This window comes from Caloenas nicobarica, chromosome 10 (genome assembly GCF_036013445.1).
Source record: "Caloenas nicobarica isolate bCalNic1 chromosome 10, bCalNic1.hap1, whole genome shotgun sequence".
Lineage (NCBI taxonomy): Eukaryota > Metazoa > Chordata > Aves > Columbiformes > Columbidae > Caloenas > Caloenas nicobarica.
In genome coordinates, this window is record NC_088254.1 from 4,383,534 (window position 1) to 4,407,596 (window position 24,063).

The following is a 24,063-nucleotide window of genomic DNA, read 5'->3' on the forward strand; positions in this document are numbered from 1 at the left end:
GGGGCCGCACGTAGCCCCGGCGGCGGCCAATAGGCGGTGCCCGCGGCCACGCTCGCGCAGGGGCCGCCCCTGGCTCGAAGCGCTTCCCCGGGGCAGCTCCGCCCCCGCCGCTTCCGTCATCGGCCTCGCAGGTATCACGAGAGCAAGTGGCCGCCCTCACTTGGTTACTTCCGCCCTTTCCCCAAAGCCTCGCGAGATCTCGTGCCCTTCACTCCCGCGAGCGGCGGGAGGCCCGGGCGGCGCTGTTGAGCTCTCGCGAGGCCGCGCTCGCGGAGGCGGGGCGCTGGGCGCAGTCTCGCGAGAGCTGGGGCCGCCCCGCCCGGCCCCGCTCCCCCCGGCCCCGCTCCCCTCCCCGCAGAGCTAATATGGTCGCCGGCGATGGACCCTGTCAGGCCAGGTCAGTGCGAGCGGGCTCGTCGCCGCCCGCGGCCTCGCCTTCGCCCCCGGCGGCCGCCGTTACCCCGCCCGGCGGGACCCCCGCGGCCTGGGCCGTCCTCTCGCCCCCTCCGCAGCGGCCGGCGGCGGAGCGGGCCCGGCCCGAGCGCGGCCCCGGCGCTGTGAGGCGGCTCCTGCCGCGCTCCGCTCCGGCCCTTCCGCCGCGCTTTGTGCGGGAGCGCTGCCCGGGACCGCGGCGGCCGGGAGCGGGGCGGCCCCCCCCGCTGCTCCGGGGCACCCGGCGCCAACCTCCGGGCCCGTTACCAGCCCCGCCGCGGCAGCCGCTTTGTTCTCGGCGGTTCCGGGGCCGCTTCGGGGCCCGCCCGCTCGCCGGCGGCTGCCCGGGGCTCCGGGCCGCGGCTCTGGGCCCGCCCCGCCGGGCCTCCCGTTATTCCTCACCACCATTTTTGTCCCCGTTTCTCTTCTCTCCGCCGCAAACGCTGCGGCGGGCGGGGGATGTCGTGCCCGTAAAGGTCCCTGCTCGTTGGGCCGAGGCCTAAACGGTGCTCGGCTTAATTTGGGAGGCCGTGTTAATTGTTTGGCTGTCGAAGTGGCGCAGGTTTGGTTAGGCGGTGATGATGTAGCACTTGTTTTGCCACGAAAGCGTAACTGTAGTGTAAAATCAAAGCAAGCAGCAAACAAAGGGTAGGTGTTCTGCTGCAGACCCAGCGTCTGGTGTTTGTGCTCAGTGATGTCAGAACAAACACCATTTTCCCCACTGTAATCTAGATTTTTATTTCTCTAAACTTTTACTATATGAAGTTCTTTAGGTCTGAGGGAGTGCATCATTGGCACTGTCCCTTTAGTTTGCTAGCAATTGAATTAAGGCATTCTTTTTGTGAGCTGCTACTTCTTGAGAAGTTATTTATTCTTTCCACCTAATTAGCTGTAATGAGATTGATTTTTGTCTCTTGTTTGCGTGTCATTAGCCTAGCACTTAATGCTTTATGTTTTCTACTATATTTAGTCCTGTATCTCTTATCTGAGTTGCTGAGGTGCATTAATCCTGTTTTGTAGATGGTAAACTGAGACAATAAAGGTCAAATGTGTTCAGGTGTGTGACTGCTGATTACGTGTGTGACCTGTATGTACCTAGTGTTACAGATACTTTGACAATCTTATGCATCTGCATCATTAGGTGTCTCAATCCATATTATGATGTACCTACAGTCCTAGAGGAATGTTATTTTTGGTAAAATCAGAAATAAAAAGCTGTTGTTATGAGTCCTCTATCGGTGCTCAAACCTTCTATTCTCTTATGGCTGTAATTTTTTTACTTTTTCCTCCAGGAAGCCCTTACCAGCTGGTAATTGAAGCATTAGGAAACTATCCACAAAAGAAGTTCTACAATGTCTCGAAGCTTGGAGGCGCCAAGTATGGTAATGAGGCTTTTCAGTTGTTTGTAATTAGAGTGGCACCAGCAGTAAACATGCAGCACGTACTGCTGTAAAATGTTGGGAGATGCAGTTGTGACTACGTGAATTCTTAACAGGTGTATTTGAAATCTTACAATTTTCTAATCTGTTGTTGCTTTATGAAGTTAGTAAGGGGTAATAACTTCATGTGGCTTTTTTTTCAGTAAGGGTGAAAGTATAGGTGTTGCTGGAGTTCTCAGCAATACTCCAAATCAAAATAATTTCTCTTTTGGAAAAAATTGAGAGAGAACTCCTGTGTAATATCAAAAATAAATACAGTTTTTACTCTAAATTTTGTATTGCTGCTTTATGTTTTAGTTTCACCCTACCAAGCAAATTCAGACAGTGGGTAACTGTATGTTTACTAGAATATAGCTTCTACAGCAATTGCTGCAGAGAAGTGAGGTTTTATGGTGTTAAAACAATTGGTTAATCTGAGTATGTCCGTAGTGTGTAATATAACACTAAGTGGTAGGTGCCAAAAAGACTTTTATTTGATCTCTGAGTCTGGCTGCCTTTTACAAAATAAAAAGTATGTGTACATCTGATGGGGAAGGGGAATACATGCAGATGGAGAGGGCTATAGATCAGTGTCAGCTGCAACCGGCTTTACTCTTGCAGATAATCAAAACATACTCATATTATTTTTTCCCTTTCCTTTCATGTTAAACTCCTAAAATACTTACTTGAGGTACATGTTGAAGGTATTTGGGTTTTTTCCAGTTTTGCTATTTTGTGATGTCTGACTTACTCTCCTATACTCAGAGAATTTGTGGTGTTTCTTAAGTGAAATATCCACTGGTAATTTTTAGTTAAAACCCATATTTGACAGCAGTAACTACTTTTCTATTGTTTGAAGTGAAGAGAAAGGGGAACTAATGCGCAGTGGCTGCTGAAAATTCTGCGTAATAGCTGTGTGCTCTTGCAAATTTCAGCTGCTTGTAAAAATGAAGTTAATCTTTCAGATAAGCACATAAGGAAGAGGTAGAATGCTTCTGTTTGTGTCTTTGCCCAGGAAGAAGCAGTAGTGTGGTAGTAACAAAACCAGTCAGTTCTACAGCAGTGTTTTGAAGAGCCTCTTGATAGGAGTGGAAATATAAACAGAAGATACTACTTTCTGCTAAGATGTGCCATAAAGCTTGGAGCAGCAGCGGATATTCCTGAAGATACTCAGAGAAGGAGCCTAAATAGACTAGACTGAGTGTCCTTGTCGTCTTATAGAAACTCCTATGTGGAAGTTGGAAGCCTCATGGGAGCTGCATATTAGGAAGATATTAAATGAAGTTTAGACACAGTGCGGGGCAGCACTGATAGCAAATCCAGCATCTGGAGTTGCTCGTTGCATTTGTTGCTAGAACATTAATTTTGGGTTTTGCCTGTTTGCCCTCTGCCTTGGGGCTTCTGACTGTAATCTGACAATAAGTGCCTGTTTAATTTAATCAGATTACTAATGTAAATGTTAATTGATTTATTTGCCAATTTGTTAGGGAGAACCTAATTTTCTAGCCTTTAAAATAGTATTCAGTTATGGGGAAAAGTGGTAGCTAGAAAGACCTGAGAATGATTTAGGGCAGAGAGGATATCTGGTGATCTAGTCCAGGCTCTTGCTGGGATGAGGGTTAGTTTGGAGAGCCTTTCTCAACTGAGCTCCACAAATCTGTGAGGATGGAGGTTCCACTGCCTCTCTTGATCCTGTGCTTAACCTCCCCCCCCGGGAAACTTCTTTTTCCTTGTATGCAGTTACAGTGTCCCTTCCTGCACCTTGCGACTTTTTTTGTCACACTTCCCCTTCTCTGTGGTTCTGATGAGGCTGTGGATGACTGCAGTTATCTCACTTGACATTCTCTCTTTGGGCGAGCAAACCTGCATCTCCCGCTGCTCCTGTGTGTCATGTGCAGCAGCCCCATAACCATCCTGGAGGGCCCTTCACTGGGCGTGATGTCATTTGTTGAGATCTCCTGGATCCTGGGAGGCCCCAAACTACACACGGTGGTGGGGATGTGAGTTGCTGGTGCCTAAGACAGAGAAGCCGTCGCCTCTCTGGGGCTGATGGTTGCTGAGCAGCCCCATGGACAGTTTGATTTATCACTGTACTGTGTATTATTTGTGATTCAAGAAAAAGCAAACCAGTTTTTTCTTTGGTAACCTGTCTTTTAAATAGAGTGGTGGCATTACAGCTGATTAGACATCTTTGATGTTGTTCTTATATTATTTTGAGTGACTTGTCTAATTAGACCACAATGGATAATATCTGAGAAAGACAGACATACGCAATGAGAACAGAGTCAGCAAATGCTATATTAATAGTTTGCAGCCAAACCTCTGGATTAGGTTGAGGCCACCAAATTGAACTTTTTTGGTAAAGCCTGAACTTAATTGTTTCACTTTCTTCTTCCAACTAACTTTTAAAATATTTCTCTCTCTTCTCGTAAAGTCATTTGCCTGCTTGAATGGTGCTGAAAATAATGGGGAGAAATGTGACTTAATATTGGTTGGTTTGTTTGTTTGCAGTGAATAGTGATATCTGCTTCTTTTTTCTCCTCCCACTTTTTTCATTCTCATTTCCAGTTCCCTAATTTTTCCTTGTGCCAGAAAGCTGCTTCTAGTCAATACCTTAATCCAGATCAGTAATAAACTAACTAAAGTTGTACTTAGTGAAATGTTATTCTTTATATTATGAAGTGTGTGTAATTTTAGGGCACATGGCAGAGTACTTTCTGGTCTTCATATCGCTGGTCATTAAAAAAAGAAAATATTCTGGCATTAGATGCTTTTGGCTTGACATCTCAAGTAATGAAATGTTGAAATTCACGGTTAAAAACCAGTTTTGAATATTCTAACTGTTGCTTTTCACTCACTCTGATCACTAATCCTGGCTCCAGATTATTTGCATCTCTGTCCTGCCAGCATAGCATACCTTCCTAAATGTCACTGCCATAACACAGTGCGGTCAAGCCATTGGTATCTTCTGTCCAAATCCCATATAACTCATCTTCTGCAATGTATATGTTGTGCAACTCACTGTTCCATATTGAGTAATGAACATCAAACCCAACACAACTGGAAAAGTGGGCTCCTGTAGTTCTCATCCTTCCAATCCCCAGCAAAGTGGAATTCTTTAGAATTGTGAGATTGTAATTTTTTAAAAACTATGGATGCTGAAGGTGTTGCACTAATTAAGTCACTTTGCTTTACCCTAGATACTCTGCCTTATTCCATACGAGTGTTGTTTGAATCCAGTATCCGTAACTGCGATGGCTTCTTGGTGAAAGAAACAGATGCTATGAACATCTTAGACTGGAAAACAAAACAGAATAATGTCGAAGTGCCCTTCTGTCCTGCCAGAGTTGTTCTTCAAGACTTTACGTAAGTGTGTCTGTGCATGCCAAAAGCTCTGAAATGATCTGTGTTAACTCACAGAGCTGTATGTACAATTCTTTACCTTGAAAACAAATAGCACCTGGACTTCTGGTGCTGAAGTACCTCTCTTTCTCAGTAGAAACCTGTGCCCTGCTTCTGCTGTCCTGTAGGTTCCTCAGGATAATTCCGTGTGATGCGAGGACGGGAGTTGTTTCATAGGGTACCCTGGTTTTAGTGCAGATTGGCAGGCCTGGGGCTGTTGGCCTACCAGGAACGCTTTACAGGATAAGAGCCAGAACACAAATGGAAGTGGTGACATTTTGGCTGTAGCCAGATGGCTGGTGCTTCATTGAATTATATAGGATTCTTGCTTGAGATAACTGAAGATTAAATATTGCTTACTCCACAAGTATATGCAAGCCAGTTGAATCCATGAATAATACATATATTTTAAAAGTCTCTTAGGATATTAACTTTCTTTGTGATTTGAGTGTGGCATAGCTAAAAGGGCAGCCCTTCAGCAATTTGCAAATTTTAAATTTAAGCTGTTTTGCTTATTAAAATGTGAGATAATTTTAAAAGGAATTGTGATATTAATAATAAGAGGTAACTTCTGCTTAGCAAGCTAAGTCAGGAAGATTTATATAGTACTGTGTTGTATAAACGTTGTCCTCTTCTCAGTTTTGTACTTCAGGTGCACTTATCTGTGTAATAGCAACAAGAATATTTTTGTAAAATGCTGTGAGCTTTGGAAATGGTGGCTCTGTAAGAAGAGTAATAATACATGTTAAGGTGTTAAAATGTACTTTTCTGCATTGTTTGCAGAAAGGTTGTATTGTAAAGAGAATAAGTATCTACAAATTAGTTTTGTGGTAAAGTACCATCGGACTTCAGATGAAAGAGAAATGTGATTCTTAGATGTTCCTATGTCCTAGTTTGGTATGTTCAAACATGCTGTTGCTTGTTGTGAATAAGTACCAACTCCATTAACTTCTAAAAATGTTTCAAGTTCTTTAAACTTTAATAAAGTAGTAGGTGTTTATCATCTGAAATAAAATTTAGGTAGATCTAGACTTTAACTTTTTAAGTTAAAAAGAAGCTTGTATATTTTAGTGAATTAAAGTCCCACGTTGTTATACTCTTGTGGTTTTCTGCCTGCTAGTGGAATTCCAGCAATGGTGGATTTTGCTGCCATGAGGGAGGCTGTGAGGAATGCTGGAGGAGATCCCGTGAAAGTCAATCCTGCCTGCCCAACTGATCTCACTGTTGACCATTCTCTGCAGATTGATTTCAGCAAATGGTAACGTACCTCATTTTTGTGATGAACGATACATTTTCATCTGATACTGAACCACGGATTCGCTCTGGTCTTGGTACTGTCCCATCAAATTATTTGTTATGTGTGCATCCCTGAAACTGGACCTGATGGGTATTGGAAAGAGGGCTGCATAAAAATGGGTAAAATAACACTCCCGAAGGAGAGAGAGAATGATTATGAGAGGTTATGGAAGAAGCTGACTGACAACCCAAATTTTAGGCCAGTCTGTAATTTTGCTTTGTCCTGTTTTTACTGTTAATGTTAAACAAAACTTATTTTTAACCGTGACTGCCTTGTCACAGCTCCAGAAAAATGGCTTGCAATCCTACTGGACATACTGAAAGACTGTAATTTCAGCCCATAGCTTATGACTTTTTTCTTTTATTATGGGCCTGGATTTTACATGATATTAAAAAAAGCTGCATGTGTTTGCAGAGAGAGAAGTGTACTTTTAGGAGTCTGGAAACGTATTAGGGCTGGAAAACTGACAGCCTGGTTTTCATTTTCTGACAGGCAGTGATGTGATGAAAACAGCCTGGGGCTGCTTTTTGCTAGAAACATAATACTGCAGAAGAGGAGAAACTTGCATTTTATTCAGTGTGTGCTGAAGTAAATAGTACAACTCCCCTCCACCTTCTCCCCTGCCCCTCCATCATGGAGCCTTTCGAACTCATGCACAATTGTGTGAATTGCTCAAGTTCTTTGGGAATTTTAAAAGTTAATGGCCTGTGGTAAAATGGCCATGGGTGCATGAGTCATTTCTGTAGAGCTTCCAAATACATAAAGGGTTTCAGTTTGGTTAGGATTAGAAGAGTGAAGAGCAAGAAGCAACAAATCGTTTGTTGAGTTGCATATGTGGTGGTTCAGTTCTGTGGTCTGTCCATTCCTGTGCCTGGAGGGACAGCTGGTCCGGTTGTGGTTAGGCTGGCCTAAAACTATCAGAAAGACCAAGTGCTGGCAAGAGGTCTCAACATGCTGCTTTGTCATGATAAATCCGGTTTTTGTAGTTTCACTTTTGGAAAGCTTACAGCATCTCTGCAGCTGCTGGCCCCTGATAAGAAACCCTTCACTACAAGATGGTTTGCGCTGCTTTTGTGTAGCTTCCATCTCCTGCTGATCAGAGGCTGCTGGACTAAGTGGGGATTTAGACAAGATATCCTCTGAGGCCATGCAATAGCCTGCAATTTGATAACTATGTATCTTTCTGTTACTAAAGCAGAAGAAAGCAGTGGCTTTAATTACATAGCAATGATTTGGTAAATATTGAAATGTAAAGAGTCATTCGTTTTTCACAAGTTTTCTTTGCTCTCATGTGAATGCTGAATGTTGTACAAATAGAAGCTAGTGTGCTGTATGGTCTTTATTTTTAAAAAACCCAATAAAACAACAACTTCTATGTATGACTGCTGACTGACTTGAATAGTGTATAAAACTTATCTGAGCCTTTGAGAATTTGATAAAAATACATTTATTTCCTTGAGAAATATTTGTCTGTGCTTATTCCCCTGTGGATCTAACAAAACATGTACAGTACAGTCTTAATTTTAAAAGACACATGTTCAGCAAATCCACGTTTTGGATGAGGCCCTACCCATGCCTTTGAAGTTTAAAACCCTGATTTTAGCCTTTGCAACATTGTTTATAAAGATTTCTGGTCTGTTGTGAGCAAACTGAAGGAGTCATTTATCCGGTGTTAATTTTTCAGACAATCCAGTTCTGTTCACTTGCTTACTACCACACTACTTTAGTTGACTAAGCTTATCTAGTTGCAGTTTACTTTGCAACAGGGTTGTAGTAAAATAACGTTTTTCCTAGATGTTTTCTAATCTGCTGAAGATATTGGGGAAGAAAAAGAAACAAAATTCCTAATGTCTAAATTATTCTTCTGTTTAATGTTACAGTGCAATACAGAATGCTCCGAATCCTGGAGGTGGAGATTCCCAGAAGCCGATGGCAAAGCTTTCTCCACTCAAAGTGCAGCCTCGGAAGCCGCCTTGCAGGAGTCAGACGGGCTGCAAGGGGCCGTGCAGCACCGGGGAGTCGAGTCGCAACTCGGGACCATTTTCCGCACAGATTGAGAACACGCCCATCCTCTGTCCTTTCCATCTTCAGCCCGTGCATGAGTATGAAAGCTTCCTACTTCTAATTATTTGCAGCCTTCTGTGTTGTTAAGCACTGCCTGTGACAGTTCACAGAGATGTGTTGGGGGTTTTTCTAAACATCCTTCTGTACTCTTTACCTTGTGCTAGAAGGTCCGATGTAGCAGATTTGAATTAGTCTACAATTTTTTTTTTTTCGACAAGAAGGCCTTCACTAAGCACGGTGCAGATGGCCAAATGTGTGACTCATGGCTGTGATTTATAAATTAAATTTTGATACTTCCCTCATTTCTTTACAAGGTTAACAAAGCATGGGAGTAATCCTTTGTATGTTAAGTAAACCTCAGTGAATAAATCAATGAAGTACTGGTTTATTTCTGAAAGTAAATTTTAGGGTTTTTGCGGGAGCTCTTCAAAAGTCTCTGGTTCTTAAAGAAGAACTAGGAACTAGCCTATTCATCATCCTCCAGCTTCTATGGAATCTCAACAGTCCATCTGTCATTGAGTTGAAATTCAATGTATGTCCTGCCTATTTGCGAAGGCCCAGGGGAACCTCATTTATCTGCCTCTTCCTGATTTTCAGTATTATTGACAGATCATTGGGTACCATTCCATCTATGACAATTACATGTAATCATCCTCCTCTTCCAGCTGCCACCTCTTCTCTCTGATAGACTGTTCAGATCCCTTTCTTCCTGTGATGGACAGGTGTAGAATTTAAAAGCTGATCAGATCTGTATCTCACAGTGATATGAGGCTGATTGTCTTGGTAATTTTATAGATATGCAAATACTCATGCTCAGTACAGATGTAGGGATGCAGAATTAATGATGTTTTCAGCAGCATTGATGTTTGTGGCAGAAAACCAGCAGTGGTATTATGAGGCTGCGACGTGAATGATGGCTGTCCCCAGGGGCTTGGCAAAGGCGTAGTACAGCCACCAACCCTCTGACACTGCAGAGAAAGGGAAGGGTTGTGATATAAAATACACCGCTAGGAAATTGGGGACGACTTTCCTGGTACAAAGCAAGTGTGTTCCCGTCCTTGTCCACCTCCTCAAAGCAGAGGTCACTCCTGACATTGTGGATTACTTCTTTATAATGAGTATCAATATCTTAATAAATAACACTTCTTAAAAAAAGGAGGATTCATTTATGAGAGTGTACTTACTGATGGGTACTTTAGAAGGAAAAAATGTGGCTTGGAGGCAAAAAATACAGAAATGGAGGATAGTTACTGTTGCCCTGATGTTCTACTCAGCTGGTAAAGGGCTGGTACTGAACATGGAGGGTATTTTTTACATGAATTACTGAACATCTTGATTCTTTATGATAGTTGAATTTCGAGGTGTGCACTCTGTGAGACTACTGAAGAGGGGGGGAAAAAGCGCTTCTGTGTATTATAGTACATGCTTGGAATAGATCTCTTAAAATGAATTTTTTTGAGATCAGATGCTTTAGGCAAACTGTACCTAGAATGAACATGTTCTCAAGCACAGCACAGATGAAATAAGTTTTCACTGTTTACAGAGAGCTTGCTACAAGGAAGGAATTATCTTTGTTCTAATAAACCACTTCAAATTTTGCCGCAGGCTTAAATGAGTTTTTCATCAAACAAGCAAAAATAACAAATTGTTCCTCTGTAATTTGAAATAAATTATGACAGTGCTTGTAAACTTTATCTTCCTAGACCTGAGACAGTATTGAAAAATCAAGAGATGGAATTCGGCAGAAATAGAGAGAGGCTTCAATTTTTTAAGGTATGTTTATGTACCTGTGGGCCTTGTGTTGTGTTTTGGTTGTTTTAAGAGCTTGCTCCGTTTGTCTACCAGTGTTCAGGTTTGGATGATAAATTACATGTAATCATTTGGAAAGGTCAGACTCTTAAATGTGAATTTAATATGGGAACAGAAAATTGGCTAATAACATGGTTTATGTCTTTAAAATTTGTTAAGCAGCAGAGGTTCTAAATCTAGATGGTGCTTAAAGAGGAGATAATTTTTCGTAACTGTAACTTCAAAACGTCTGTGCTGTTTGATTTGGTTCTTGTCAGTGTGAAGATGGTGGACAAAGTAGATATTAATGAAGCATTAATCTTTTTAATGTTTCTTGATGAGCTTAGTGCCTTAGGTCATGCAGAGTTTGTGGAGAAAAGGTTAGTTTACCAATGATTCTCTTACAAATTTTACTGAGGCTGGAAGCCTGAAGAGAAGCCGGTGTTGAGGCGTTGCTGCTCTCCAACCCAGCAGTTATGCTGGTGAACTTGTTTTTAATGGCAGTCTTGTGTGGCGAACAGTGGCTGCTTTGTTGCTACTCAGAGATCTGCAACTTTGGTATTTGATCTACATCTGCTAATTTAACATGGTTGGGGAATCCGATGCAATGATATAAAAATGTTTTCAAATTGGTACGTCACGTGGTTTACTTCTGAAAGATGCAAATTAGCTTTTACATTATTAAAGAGGGAAACTGCCAAGCTGAATCTTCATACAGGTTTCCACACCAGCTTTTTTAAGTCCAGCATCCTGAGTTTGCATGTAGCAAGACACTTTTCTAAATTGTATCTTCCATCTCACCCAGGAGTGTAGAACCTAAACTAAATTCTGCTGTAAGTACAAGTACTTAGGTTCTGTTCTCTAAACACTAGTCTTAGCTGAGCTTAAAATCAGTTGTGTGTGCTGGAAAGAAAGAGATTGATGCAGCCCTGCTTTTCAAAGGTAGGTATGAATTATTGATTTGGCCTTTGGCAGGAACAGAATGAATGGGTTTGTTAATGATTAAGAATGTATAGAATCCAAGGGGATCGCATAGCTCTGGTTGACAAATGACCAAAACCCACTTGTGTTCTAAGAATTTAATATGCTTTTGAAAACATGCAATTCTTTTTTTTTTTTTTCTCTCTCATGTTGGAAAAATTACAGTGGAGTTCAAAGGTTTTCAAGAATGTTTCCATAATTCCACCTGAGACTGGAATGGCACACCAAGTTAACTTGGAATATTTGTCAAGAGTTGTTTTTGAAGTTAAAGATTTCCTGTATCCCGATAGCGTGGTCGGCACAGATTCTCATATGACCATGGTAAATGGCTTGGGTATCTTGGGCTGGGGTAAGTATGCTCGGAGCAACTGGATAGTACTTTGAAAGGTGTTCTAAAGCATTACTGAGAAATACTGTCTTCCCACTGGATATTTCTATCTCAAGCATAACAAACTCTGTCTTGAATTATTCTTCACAATGTTTTTTGTGTCTAAAAGTAATCTCAGCTAACAGTTCTTTACATTCAGAAACTGCTTTTTGTAATTTAAAGAGAAAATGGCCAAAAAACAATTGATGTTCTAGTAAGTGCTGTTTGTGCATGCGGTATAACATTTGTATGAAGGTTTCTTTTTCTTTTGGAAAGTTAATTTTAGATATAAAATATTTTCTGGTTGAGTGTGAAGTCTAAGTTCAGCAATGGTCTTGCTTGGTTTTATCTTTATGTACAAATATTTAACAGAAAACGTCTACATTTCTTGCTGTAGCATTTAGGCTTAATAGAAAGAGATGTACTAGATTTTTAGGACCTCAAAATATGTAGTGTTGGTTACTTAAACTGATAAAAAGCGACCTAATATTCTCCTTGCAGGTGTTGGGGGGATTGAAACAGAAGCAGTGATGCTGGGGATGCCGGTTACCCTCACTTTGCCTGAGGTTGTGGGGTGTGAACTGACAGGTACCGCCAGCCCACTTGCTACATCCATAGATATTGTTCTCAGCATCACAAAGGTGAGTGGGATGCCTTTTCAAACAAGACACCGTTTGTTGCATGTTCTGCCAGTGATGTTTGAGAACTGAAGTAAATGCTGGGAGTATTTTTAAAATACCTTTCATCATGATAGTGCAGAAAGATACAAATAATGTCTAACCATTTTTATTTAATAGCCCTCCAAAGTACTGGTGTGGTTTTTTTCTTTTTTCCCTCTATAGTGATTGATTTATAGGCCTTCTTTCACTCAAATTATTTTAAAAAATAAAAAAGACAATGTGTTCAGGGTTGGGGTTAGAGGAAAGAAGCCTGTTTCCATTTTTTTCCTGTAGACAGCATGTAGGCTTCTTCTCTAGCTCAGGAACTTTTTCCAGATACCCTTTTTGTTCCAAAATACTCCTGCAAGACACAAGGCCTATGCATGGCTGTAAGCTGGTGTAACTCAAGAACGTGTTTTCTGGAGACAGGGTTTTACCAGGGTGGCACAAAGTGTCACTGCTGTAGTAGGTGAAGAGCTGGTGTCGAAGCATCAAAGAGCTGCAGTTGCTTTAAAATCCAGTCTTCGTTCTGGCATGATGTTTTAAGAAGCCGGTGTCTGTTCCTGACTAGGAAGCCTGAAGAACTGAGTTGCAGATGGAGGTGTGTTTTATTATGTCAGCTTCCAGCGTAGATTTTTAGAACCCAGTATGTTAATGGGTTAATGCAGATGTAGGCCTTAAGGTTTCAGCTTTTTGTTTTAAACATTTATGACTTGCTAATTGTGAGCTGTGGCAACAAACGTTGCTTCCATTGTACCTTTTCACATAACAAATGTTGTGTGTTCTTTTACACAGCATCTTAGGCAAGCTGAAGTTGCTGGAAAATTTGTTGAGTTTTTTGGTAGTGGAGTTTCCCAGCTGTCTGTAGCAGATCGAACCACAATCGCAAACATGTGTCCTGAGTATGGTGCTATTCTGAGCTTTTTCCCTGTTGATAATGTGACACTGAAGCACTTAAAGCATACAGGTAAAGATGAAATTAAAACAGTGATTAATAGTGTTTTAGAGATGTGGCAATACATTCTTTGCTTAAAACTCCATAGTTCTTGAACAGTGATTTCTCTGTGGAGTTCTAATCTAGATTTAATGTATAAAATTCCACTGTATAGTAACAGGCTGTGTCATGGAATATACTTGACTACAACTTTAATCCTGTAGAATCTCATGCATCTGAGTAACACCTGCCACACAAATTGTACCACATGTTTACTGTGGGCTAGTTTTGTGGGCCGCTTAGTTTGTGGCATTCGGGTCTGAGTTATTGACCTGCTTCACTGGCATCAATATTTTCTCGTGGCCTGTTTTGTCTCCACGTATCCCACGTATTTCGGTGAGGCTGTAGCTTTGGTATGCACAACGCTGGCATGCAATAGCTGACCTCCCCTTGAGGTTTGTGTCCAGTCTGGTCCATTTCCCTAATAGCTGATGAACTAACAGCATGTTATTTTTCAACATCATGAGTCCTTGTTTTTGAAAGCATAGGTAAACCTTTAAAAGAAAAGTATTAAGAAAATTCTCACTTAAATTTTGAAAGTGTATGAAATATAAGTCTTCTCAATATGAAATGAATCCCTTAACCACCTGTAGATTCCCTACAAAATCAAAATCTAAAATGTTTTCCAGAAATAAGTGAAGCCACAAAACAAATTGCAAAATGTTTCAGATTTTTTTTCCTCCCTTGGAGAGCATTATTTCACTGGCATTTCAAGCTAAGCCAAAGGATGTCAATTCTTTATCAAGCTACTGCAAACATGGAAAACTGTAGGGTAAAAGATAACAAAAAAACACATTAGTAAGCCTTTCTGACACTGAAATATGTCACTTTTAAATATGAGTTAAACATTTTTAATTTGATAACAAACATGTTTTTTCTATTCAGTGCAGAACAAGTAAAACATTTTCTAACAGTAGCTGGTAACACTGGCTATTATCAACTAAGCACATGATCTGTGTTAAACGAGTAAATCTTAAAATAGAAAAGCTTTACAAACTTCAGGGACAAATCTGTAAATTTAGTTAGTTACAATTGCTAGAGTTGTAACAGCTTATTTTGTTGCTTGCTATAAGGTGGAAAAGTTGAGCTAATGTAAAAAAAAAAATTTTAAAGTATTTTAATTCATGTATCATTCCAGATTAGCTCCTGGAGGTTGGGGTATGGAAGTGGTGTGCATTGAAAAAAAGTACTTTGGATGTTCAAGGATGTATTTCATATGCTTGAAACAGTCTTAAATTCTGAGAATTGTGTGGTTTTGTTTTATTTTTTAATGTGACTTTTCTCATGTTTGCAATACTCTTCCTAAGGTTTTGACAAGGCCAAGCTTGAGGTCATGGAAGCATATCTTAAAGCTGTGAAGTTATTTAGAAATGATGAGAGTTCTTCCAGAGAACCTGAGTATTCCCAGGTATGCTCGAAATGTTTCTGTATGTTTGATTTTCATAATAAACAACTACTGCTGATTTAATAAATCTGTCTCTGCTGTAATTTGCATTGCTCTAATACAAGTTGCATTTATTAACTCACAATTTTGAGAAGCAACATACAGAGGGGGTGAGGGAAAGAAGGGGAAAGTACAATAAATGTCAGCTAACAGATAGTAAATTCCTCTTGCTCCTGAGTGATCAGGTAAGTTTCACGGATGGTAGAAAAGTTAAGGATATTTATGTTAAAACACTTTGAATAAGATGACCAGCCTTTTACCGTAGGCAGTCTTGAAAATGGAAGCACAGAGTTTTATTGTCTCAGAACGTTCAAATGTTAAACAAAAGAGGTCCTGGATGTTTCAAGAGTATGTTCAATGTCATGTTGGGCTGGGATTTATAATGCCTACCTTTTTTTTTTTTTTTTTTTTTTTGGTTAGGTAGTGCAATTTAGTCTAAGTTCTATAATTCCGTATGTCAGTGGCCCCAAGAGGTCCCAAGACAGAGTGGCTGTTAATAACATGAAAAGTGACTTCCAAGCCTGCTTAAATGAAAAGGTTTGTACAACTCATGTACTCTTCAAAAGGTACTTCCTATAATCTACATGAATAAATGTTATGTTACTTATTGCTAAGTATACAGTTTATCCAGTGATAATTTTTTTTTTCTTGCTTGACAAGTGTCCTCAGGATAGTAGCTTGTAAATCATAGGTGTGTGTGTCAGGAACATGAACCTCCAAGAATCCTTATTTCATGGTTTAGATTGCTAGGGAGGAGAAACTTAAGTAATAAATAGCACAAGCTTGGGAAACATTTTCTCATTTTCAGAGTTTTTTAAACAGCTGTATTTTACTTAATTTCCAAACGAGAATTACCATAAGAAAAGAATGCTCATCATGTCTTAAGGGAGATGCAGAAAGACTTCCAAGATTTGAGGCTAATCAGTGTTCTGAGTTCTTAACAAGTGATTTTTGCTTGCAGCTTGGCTTGACAGAGGAAATGTTTTGATTCTGAAGGTGGTATTTTGGGTTAGAAATACGCATAGGTATCTAAGAATGTAGCTAATACAGGAATGCTTCTTCATTTTTAGTGTCTTTCATTAAAGTCGAAGACTGGCAGGAGTATTAGAAACATTTACACGTAAACACTGTAAAAATTCTGTTGGTTTTGGCATTTCTGGCTCACAATGAGGTGTATAATATAGAATGATCAATTATGATAGAGGGAGAAATCATAACTGATCATGGCTCAGAGGATGCACAAGTGCTGAAAAGCTGAAGGGTGTGAAATGTTAATGGACCTAGTCTGCTTTGAGTTACAATCATCTTCCAATTAAAATCTCACTAATTCAGAAGCCAGTATTGTACAGTATTAGGCATGTACTCGTAAGGGATTCTTCGTGTATAGCAGGAAATGAGCATGGGATCAGCTGTGCGTTTTCACTGGCATTCATTCACAACTGTTGCAAAGTTAAAGCAATTACACAGAAAGAAGGATGAGACCTCTGTATAGGCAGAGAGAGGCATGAACTGAGGGCTGCTTTTGAAATCTGTTCAAGGGTTCCTAATGGGACAGCTGAGTATTATTTTTAAGATGAGGATTTGCTTGGTCTTGCTGTAATGTCATACTTGCTGTACTGTAATAACTGCTGACATGTATTTTTGTCATCTAGTCTGGTGTTAAAGGGTTTCAGATTGCAGCTGAGAAACAGAATGACATTGTACCTGTTCAGTATGAAGGAAACGAATACAAGCTATCTCATGGCTGCATTGTCATTGCTGCGGTGATCAGCTGTACAAACAACTGTAATCCCTCTGTCATGCTTGCTGCAGGTACGTTGTGACTCATGGCAACTGACTGGATCTGAATGGTGTTCCTATGTTTACACAGCCTTTACCTTCACTTTTCATAGGTTCTTTGTAATGACTTGACCTAAAGATCTGAAACTGTAAACTCTTGGCCTTGTATGTTCTGGAGTTTATATAATGGAAGTTACTTTTCAAGAATACAATCTCAAAATTTGTGTCATAAAGCAGTGTTAAGGATGGTAACTACAAAATACTTACATTTGGTAGTATTTTAACAGGGAAGCAGTTCTAGGGCACTTTTCAGCTGGATGCACGTGGTGACACTGTTGGTGCAGGAGGTGGGCTTGAGCTCTGACGCCATCCTGGGTGATGACAACTTGAACTAGAGTTAGCTGCAGAATCTGGAAAGAAAATCCATATTGCATATTGTTCTGTGCCTTAGCTACTTGTTAAGGAGTATGTGCTGTGCCTTTGCAAGCTGCATACAACTTTCCCAGAACAATTAACCCTCCCTCAGACCTTGCTTTCTTCTTTTGAGGTCCTCTGTGACCAAGGCAACCTTCCCTTTGGGGTCGTGTGGCCTGTATTAGAAGAAGAATATATGAATTTGCACTGTCAACTAGAACATGGGAAAGAGATTTTTCTTATGGACAATAAAATTGGCATCTACATTATAGGAATGAGAAGAAAAACCTGAATGGTGGTGTTATGAGTTAAGAAACTTTATTCAGGAAAGTAGTTGCTTTAATAGTTTAATAAACTGAAGGTCTAGTCATCCTCTGGCTTTTTCTTGCGCTTAATTTAACTAAGGTAGCATCAGATAGATGTTCTTTTAAGGAATACACAAAACAAGCTGTCTGTCTTTTTTGGTAGGACTCCTGGCCAAAAAAGCTGTTGAAGCTGGCCTAGTGGTTAAGCCCTACATAAGAACAAGTTTAGCACCGGGCAGTGGAATGGTTACACATTACCTCAGTTCAAGTGGAGTATTGCCATACCTCAGTAAGCTTGGGTAAGTTGTGACTCCTGCTGCAGTTGTCATTTGAGGAAAATAGTACACGTGGATTTTATACAGGTCGATAAATGTGGTTGCTGTTCATTTGGGTTGGCCAGGTCTTAATTTTCTAGATTGTCATTTCAACTACTTGCTGACTTAAAGTCATGTTTTACTTAATCTTATTCCCACCTTACAATTTGCTATGTGTAGATCTCTGCCTCAGAGCTCTCTTTTTTCTGTAGCAATCTACTTACTTATAATTGCTTTACAAGACAGGATACACTTGTTTATATATTTAAAATGTGGAAGCTGGATGTAAATTTGTCGGGGTGGTCTGTATTAGTCTTTTCTTAGGTTGCTGCTATCGTGGGTTGTTTAGCATGTTTTTGGTTGCTCTGTAGCATTAACAATTAGATTGTGTTCGTAATTCAGCTGTGCTCTGAAGAATGTTACTGCCTTTGCTTTGCCATTACTTAAGGAACTAGTAACATCTTGAGAGATTTTTTGACTTATCTTGATCCGTTACAAAAATGTTACCTCATATATTCCTGCTTGCATCAGTGAGATGTAGTATCTCCTGTTCGCTTCCTAAAAAGTCTGTCAAAGGAAAAAATCTTAGTGATTGCTAATGAAAGAAGCAGCTGTTTTGCTATCAAATTGTTTGTGATCACTTAATGTGCTACTTGATTGGGTTTTTTTTCCTATGTAGGTTTGAGGTGGTTGGTTATGGGTGTTCAACCTGTGTTGGAAACACTGCTCCCTTGCCAGAAGCCATCAGGAATGCAATAAAACAGGTAAAGCTCTAAGGCTTGTTGAATACAGACATAGTTCTCACCCAGTTAAGTGATCAAGAAATACAGTAATGCGTGTGAAATATACTTCATTGTTGGCTTCGACTTTGCATTATGTTTTTGCTCATCTGCATGTCAAAGGGAGACCACGGTAATTCCTTGCTATGTAAAATAAACATAATAAATAGTATTTGTAGTATAGAGATATAAATTGCTAGATAAGTACATAGAATCCTGTCTTACGGAGGATGCAATGTGTAGATTTTGTATGATAAATGAAGAGGAGGGTTTTCAAGGGCTATGTGCTTGAGTTATTTTTAACTCACAGCATTGAAACAGCTGCAGCATTTTTCTCCCATGAAGCAGAAGAAAAATACAAGAAATAAAAGGCAAGAGAGGAGTTCACTGAAGTGAGTGCAGAATGTATCAGAGGGTCAAGAGTGAAAAGGAAGAGAAGGAGAAAGGGTAGCAGGAGAGAACAAAATGCTTTTAAATGGAAGTGTTAGAATGAATATTTGAAGTGGAATGCTAAAAGTACATCTGACTTAATGAACAAAAAATAGCACAAGCTGTTGAAGTACCACAAAGTCCAAGGAAAATATAGATGGGTCTGCCTTTCAGGGTGACATAATTGCCTGTGGAGTGTTGTCTGGAACAAAGAACTTCGAAGGACGTCTCTGTGACTGTGTCCGCGCCAACTACCTTGCTTCTCCACCGCTTGTAGTTGCTTATGCTATTGCAGGCACTGTTAGAATAGACTTTGAAACTGAGCCTTTGGGTAAGTATTTCCTTATGTCTTATGTTTCTGCATCTAATGCATATGTAGAAGAGGTTTCTTCACATGCATTTCAGCATACAAAACCGGTATATTTGAAGAGAAAGCACAGTCACATTTGGTGTTGCTTGTTGCTGAAGCGAAGCACCCACTTAACGGATGAAATTATTTGCATATTTGGTACTATCTCTGAAGACCTGAATATATGCGTATTTATATTCTAAAATAAATATCAAGTCTAATATTTTATTCTTCAAAATTACTATATTCTGTTTAAAATCTTAATCAGGCACTGGCTTTAACGGCAAAAGTATTTACTTACGAGATATTTGGCCCACACGAAAAGAACTGCACACAGTGGAGGAAGAGTGTGTGATATCATCCATGTTTAAGGAATTGAAAGAAAAAATGGAGGTAAGAATGGTCTTTTGTTCTACATAACTTAAAGATTGCATTTCACTGCAGCTTTATCATGTCTTCCAGTTGAATACGATTGGTTAGTTATTTCCATTACTGTAAAGGGGGACTTGATTGAGGTGGATACTTGTTTTAAATAGTGATTCTTCAGTAATATCCAATAAGGTAACTTGTATAATACAAATTAAAAATAAAATCGCTGGTGTTTTGTTTCAGAATGTAAACAGTTCATAAACCAGTTTCTCTGTTCTTTTTGGTTAACTTTCATTTTTGTAGAAAGGAAACAAACGATGGAATTTACTGGAAGCACCTGAGTCAACTTTATTTCCCTGGGATTTAAAATCTACTTATATCCGATGTCCTTCCTTTTTTGATAAACTTGTAAGTACATTGGCTCTATCTACCAGATTATATGCATTATGTTTAAGCAAAGGAATAACTATTACAGTAAAGTGTATTTCTCAGTCTTTTAAATACTATTTGTATCTCTGGAATGAGTGGACCCTCTACATCAGTGTGCCTTCTACATCAGTGTGCCTTCATATATTGCAGATATGTTTTCTTCTTGGAAGAAAAATGTTTTATTTTTGTCGTTGTTACCCCCAATCTCACCCCTTCCCTTTAGGCCAAAGAGCCGGTTTCACCACAACCGATTGAAAATGCCCATGTCCTGCTCTATTTGGGAGATTCTGTAACTACAGATCACATATCCCCTGCTGGAAGCATTGCAAGGAGTAGTGCTGCTGCAAAGTATCTGACCAACAAAGGGTAAGAACTTTTCATATTAAACAGCTCTAATTCTAACTGCTTCATGTGCCAAATAATTGATCGGCACTGTTGCTTTCCTTTAGAGATGCCTGTCTATATAAAGTGGAGATTATACGTGAATAAGCAACATAGTAACTCTTACTGGCATTTATAAGTAAAGAATTAATGGGCCTTTAATCCCAGGATGGTCGTGTTATTTATGAGTAAAGCTCTTGTTTTGGCACAAAGCTTGTTAATAAATATGCTGGTATAGGTAAGTGGATTAGTAGAGGATTCTTGGGCTAGAACAGTCTGCTCACAATTCTTCTGTAAGTACCATGCTGCCCAAAGCACTTCAGAACAAAGTCATAGAAAATGAATTTAAAATGGCAGCTTTCCTTATGAATAATCTAGCAATGATTTGCACATTTTGTTCATGTTTTAAAATAAATACATTTGTTGGACGAGTAGTTCTTTACATCTTGCACTGAAAACTTTAGATGCTGCAATAATTATTATAAAAATAATAATATTGTTTTAAACCAGATAATCTTTAGAATAACTGATTCCCTTTAAAATGTTCTTTTTATTCTAGCCTCACACCTCGTGAATTCAACTCTTATGGAGCTCGAAGAGGTAATGATGCTGTGATGACAAGAGGTACCTTTGCAAATATCAAGCTTCTGAATAAGTTCATAGGAAAACCAGCTCCTAAAACAATTCACTTCCCATCCGGACAAACGGTAAAAATATATTTGTTTGCATAACTGCTCTGAAATTGTGATGTGGACTTAGAACTCACTCAAACTGTTTGCTTTGTTATTCCACAGCTAGATGTGTTTGAAGCAGCAGAGCTGTACCAGAAAGAAGGCATCCCTGTAATTATTCTGGCGGGAAAGAAGTATGGACTGGGTAGCTCAAGAGACTGGGCTGCAAAAGGGCCTTTTTTGCTGGTACTGCTGGTTTATTTGTGTTTGGAATGTGCTTTTGATTTTTTTTTTTTTTTTTTCCCGGAAACACCTAAAAACATATTGTTCAGTTTGGGGCATGAATATGTTTAGAAACTCTCCTCAATCTTGAATATAATTTATCTAATGAAATTAATTTATCGAGTGCATTTGATCTCTGTGGAGTATTAAGTATCTAGTTATGGGAGACCACTTTCCACTAATTCAGAATACAGTTGGGGTCAGCTGTTATTCCCGTGGAGCAGTGGAAGCGATGACGTTCGGTCTGGGATTTTCTGCCTGCTGCCTACAGCAGGGTCACCATCTGTTGTAAGACTCCATTTCGCACTGGATGGGCCTGCTCTGCCCTGTTTGATTTCATCCCACTGTAAAGCTAAAAGATGTTTCCTACTTGCTCACAGGACTCATACAAAGCACCCTCTTTACTCTTTGGTTTGAATTGCAAGGTTTTGGACATAATACAGTATTTGAAGTTTGCTTTTGCATTTTACTGACTACTGTACTGAAATACAAAATCACTTGTGTTTTTGCAGGGTGTTAAGGCTGTCCTAGCTGAAAGCTTTGAGAAGGTCCATAGAAGTCAGCTGGTTGGAATTGGCATAGCTCCACTTCAGTTTCTTCCTGGGGAAAATCCAAGTATTTTAGGTCTCACTGGCAAAGAGCAATTTTCTATATTGCTCCCTCCAGAGCTGTCGCCCGGAATGACTTTGGATATTAAGGTATCTTTGCAATTTTTAAAAAAATTTCTCTGAATGTACTGATGATTGAAAGCACAGAAAGAAAAGTTAAGCCTGAGAGTTGAAAGGGGGGAAAAAATTAAACTTAATTCTCTTTGAAAGTAAGCATATAGTCTTGCCTGAAGTTTGTCATGACTATTGGAGTTTCCTAAAGTACCTGTACATATGTTCTTTGTAAGCAACTTTTTATGCAACCTGAGGTTCTTGATTGTTCTTTTGGGCATTGTTTTCCCCCTCTTCATTATCAATCGGGATGTAGCTCCCAGCTGGACCTAAGCTGTGCAGTAAAATGCACCTTCACTCTGCTCCCGGCAGTGTCTGGGGTCTGCAGTGCCAGATAAGCGGGTTGAGTTTGCTTGTGTTAAACAAAACTTGGGGTTAGAGCCTTAACCAGGAATAAGCAAGTGAAAGCAACACTCTAATCGGTCTCTCTTTTTTGCTTTTGTTTTGAAGACAAGCACTGGAAAAGTATTCAGCGTGGTTGCTTTGTTTGAAAACGAGATGGAGATAACTTTATACCAGTATGGTGGAAGTCTAAACTTTGTGGCTCGAAGATTCTTATAGTAGCTACTGACTCTATGGGTACCTTGCATAACTGGTAATTCTGAAAATGCCTTGTGTGAACCCAGGAATCTGTACTGTGGAACTGCAAACAGTCCTAGTGTGCTCAAAGTTACTTCGTCCATGGATGTAAAAGATTGTGAATCATTGTAACTGCAACAAGATCCTTCCTGATTTTAAATAATATTCTAATGGTGCTATTGAACATTGCTAAAATCAACATATGTATTGTGGCAGAGAGCTGTAAGTATGGAGGGGATGTTTTATCAGAACATTTTGTAAATAAACTATGTGAAATCTGAAACTGATTGTGCTGAAGATTATTATGTAAGAAGATTTTCTGCAGTTGTTTCCACTCAGTTTTTGCACCTGTAAATCTGTGTACTGCTGTTTGTTGGTTTAAGGGTAGCAGATGGTATAGAATGTTAAAGGCTGAACAAAAATATTTTTTTCTTCATCCAGACCTTAAAACATATTCAGTTTTTAATTTCTTGCTCTTTAGGTTATAGACTGAACAAAAAGCAATCCGCGTGAGGCCTGTGGTACGCTGTATCATGACTTTCTGACCTTTATTATGAGATTAGATTTCATCCAGATCCAGATTTAAAACTGTTCATGCTATGAAATACTGTGTGCTTAGAAGTATAGATTTTTTTCATGAGAAACACCTCTGCATTTAAAAAAAAAATGCTCACAATTATTTTCTTCGTGCAGGACAAATGTAGTGCCCCAGCTTTTTGGCAAGTTGCAGTGTCCTTTGATTGAAGTTTGTGATAGCTGCTTCCAGGGATGCAGGATGTCATTTGACGTCAGTTTTTACTGTACTGTCTGTGATATCATTAGACAAAGTACCTCCTCTTACAATTTTAACCTTTAAAAATCTTGAACAAGATGTATTAGGACTGTTTCAATTCCTCTGCTTCAAACACAGCCTGTGTCTAATACGTTAGACTTGCTTGTCAATGTTGAGTAGCTGAGGTGGCCGTACTGCCTCGGAACGTTTTCTCATGCGCTGTTGGTTACAGCTCTCCCAAACAGGCATCAGGTTCCCCTGCTGAGGATCCCACAATACTGAACAAACCTGGCTCTTACGCCATTGCAACTTCTGTAAATTTAATTGTCAGCACATTGGTGGTAAAACCCCTGTTCTGTATGTAATACTACCAGAAGAGGCACAGTTCGTGCACAAGTGCTCGTTTTCCCACTTCACTAAGCACTGACAGCATCTAACCCGTGCAAGTGAGTCTTCAAGTTATTTCTGTGCTCTACCTTCAAAAGCTTCATAATACTACTTCTGGTTTATGTAGAGATTAATTTCTTTTGGAGAACAAAACTGCAATAACTTGCATATAAATTGTCAAGATCTTGCTTTAAGATTTTTTTGCTCTTGATAAACACTGTCTTAAATATCAGACCTTTCAAGAGTACTATATATTAGC

The 24,063-nt window shown here is 39.8% G+C and overlaps 1 protein-coding gene across 1 annotated transcript; it reads left to right on the forward strand.

The window, feature by feature from the left end:
- The first annotated feature begins 319 nt into the window (after nucleotides 1-319).
- Nucleotides 320-22,928, forward strand: IREB2 (iron responsive element binding protein 2). Its single transcript, XM_065641587.1, has 22 exons — nucleotides 320-397; nucleotides 1,725-1,814; nucleotides 5,051-5,216; nucleotides 6,373-6,510; nucleotides 8,430-8,651; nucleotides 10,317-10,386; nucleotides 11,548-11,731; nucleotides 12,251-12,390; nucleotides 13,204-13,375; nucleotides 14,710-14,810; nucleotides 15,267-15,383; nucleotides 16,499-16,658; nucleotides 17,508-17,643; nucleotides 18,338-18,422; nucleotides 19,041-19,197; nucleotides 19,484-19,608; nucleotides 19,888-19,992; nucleotides 20,237-20,379; nucleotides 20,954-21,101; nucleotides 21,189-21,311; nucleotides 21,860-22,045; nucleotides 22,517-22,928. The coding sequence occupies exons 1-22, from the start codon at nucleotides 379-381 to the stop codon at nucleotides 22,625-22,627; spliced, it is 2,898 nt and encodes a 965-aa protein (XP_065497659.1). The 5' UTR covers nucleotides 320-378; the 3' UTR covers nucleotides 22,628-22,928.
- The last annotated feature ends 1,135 nt before the right edge of the window (nucleotides 22,929-24,063 follow it).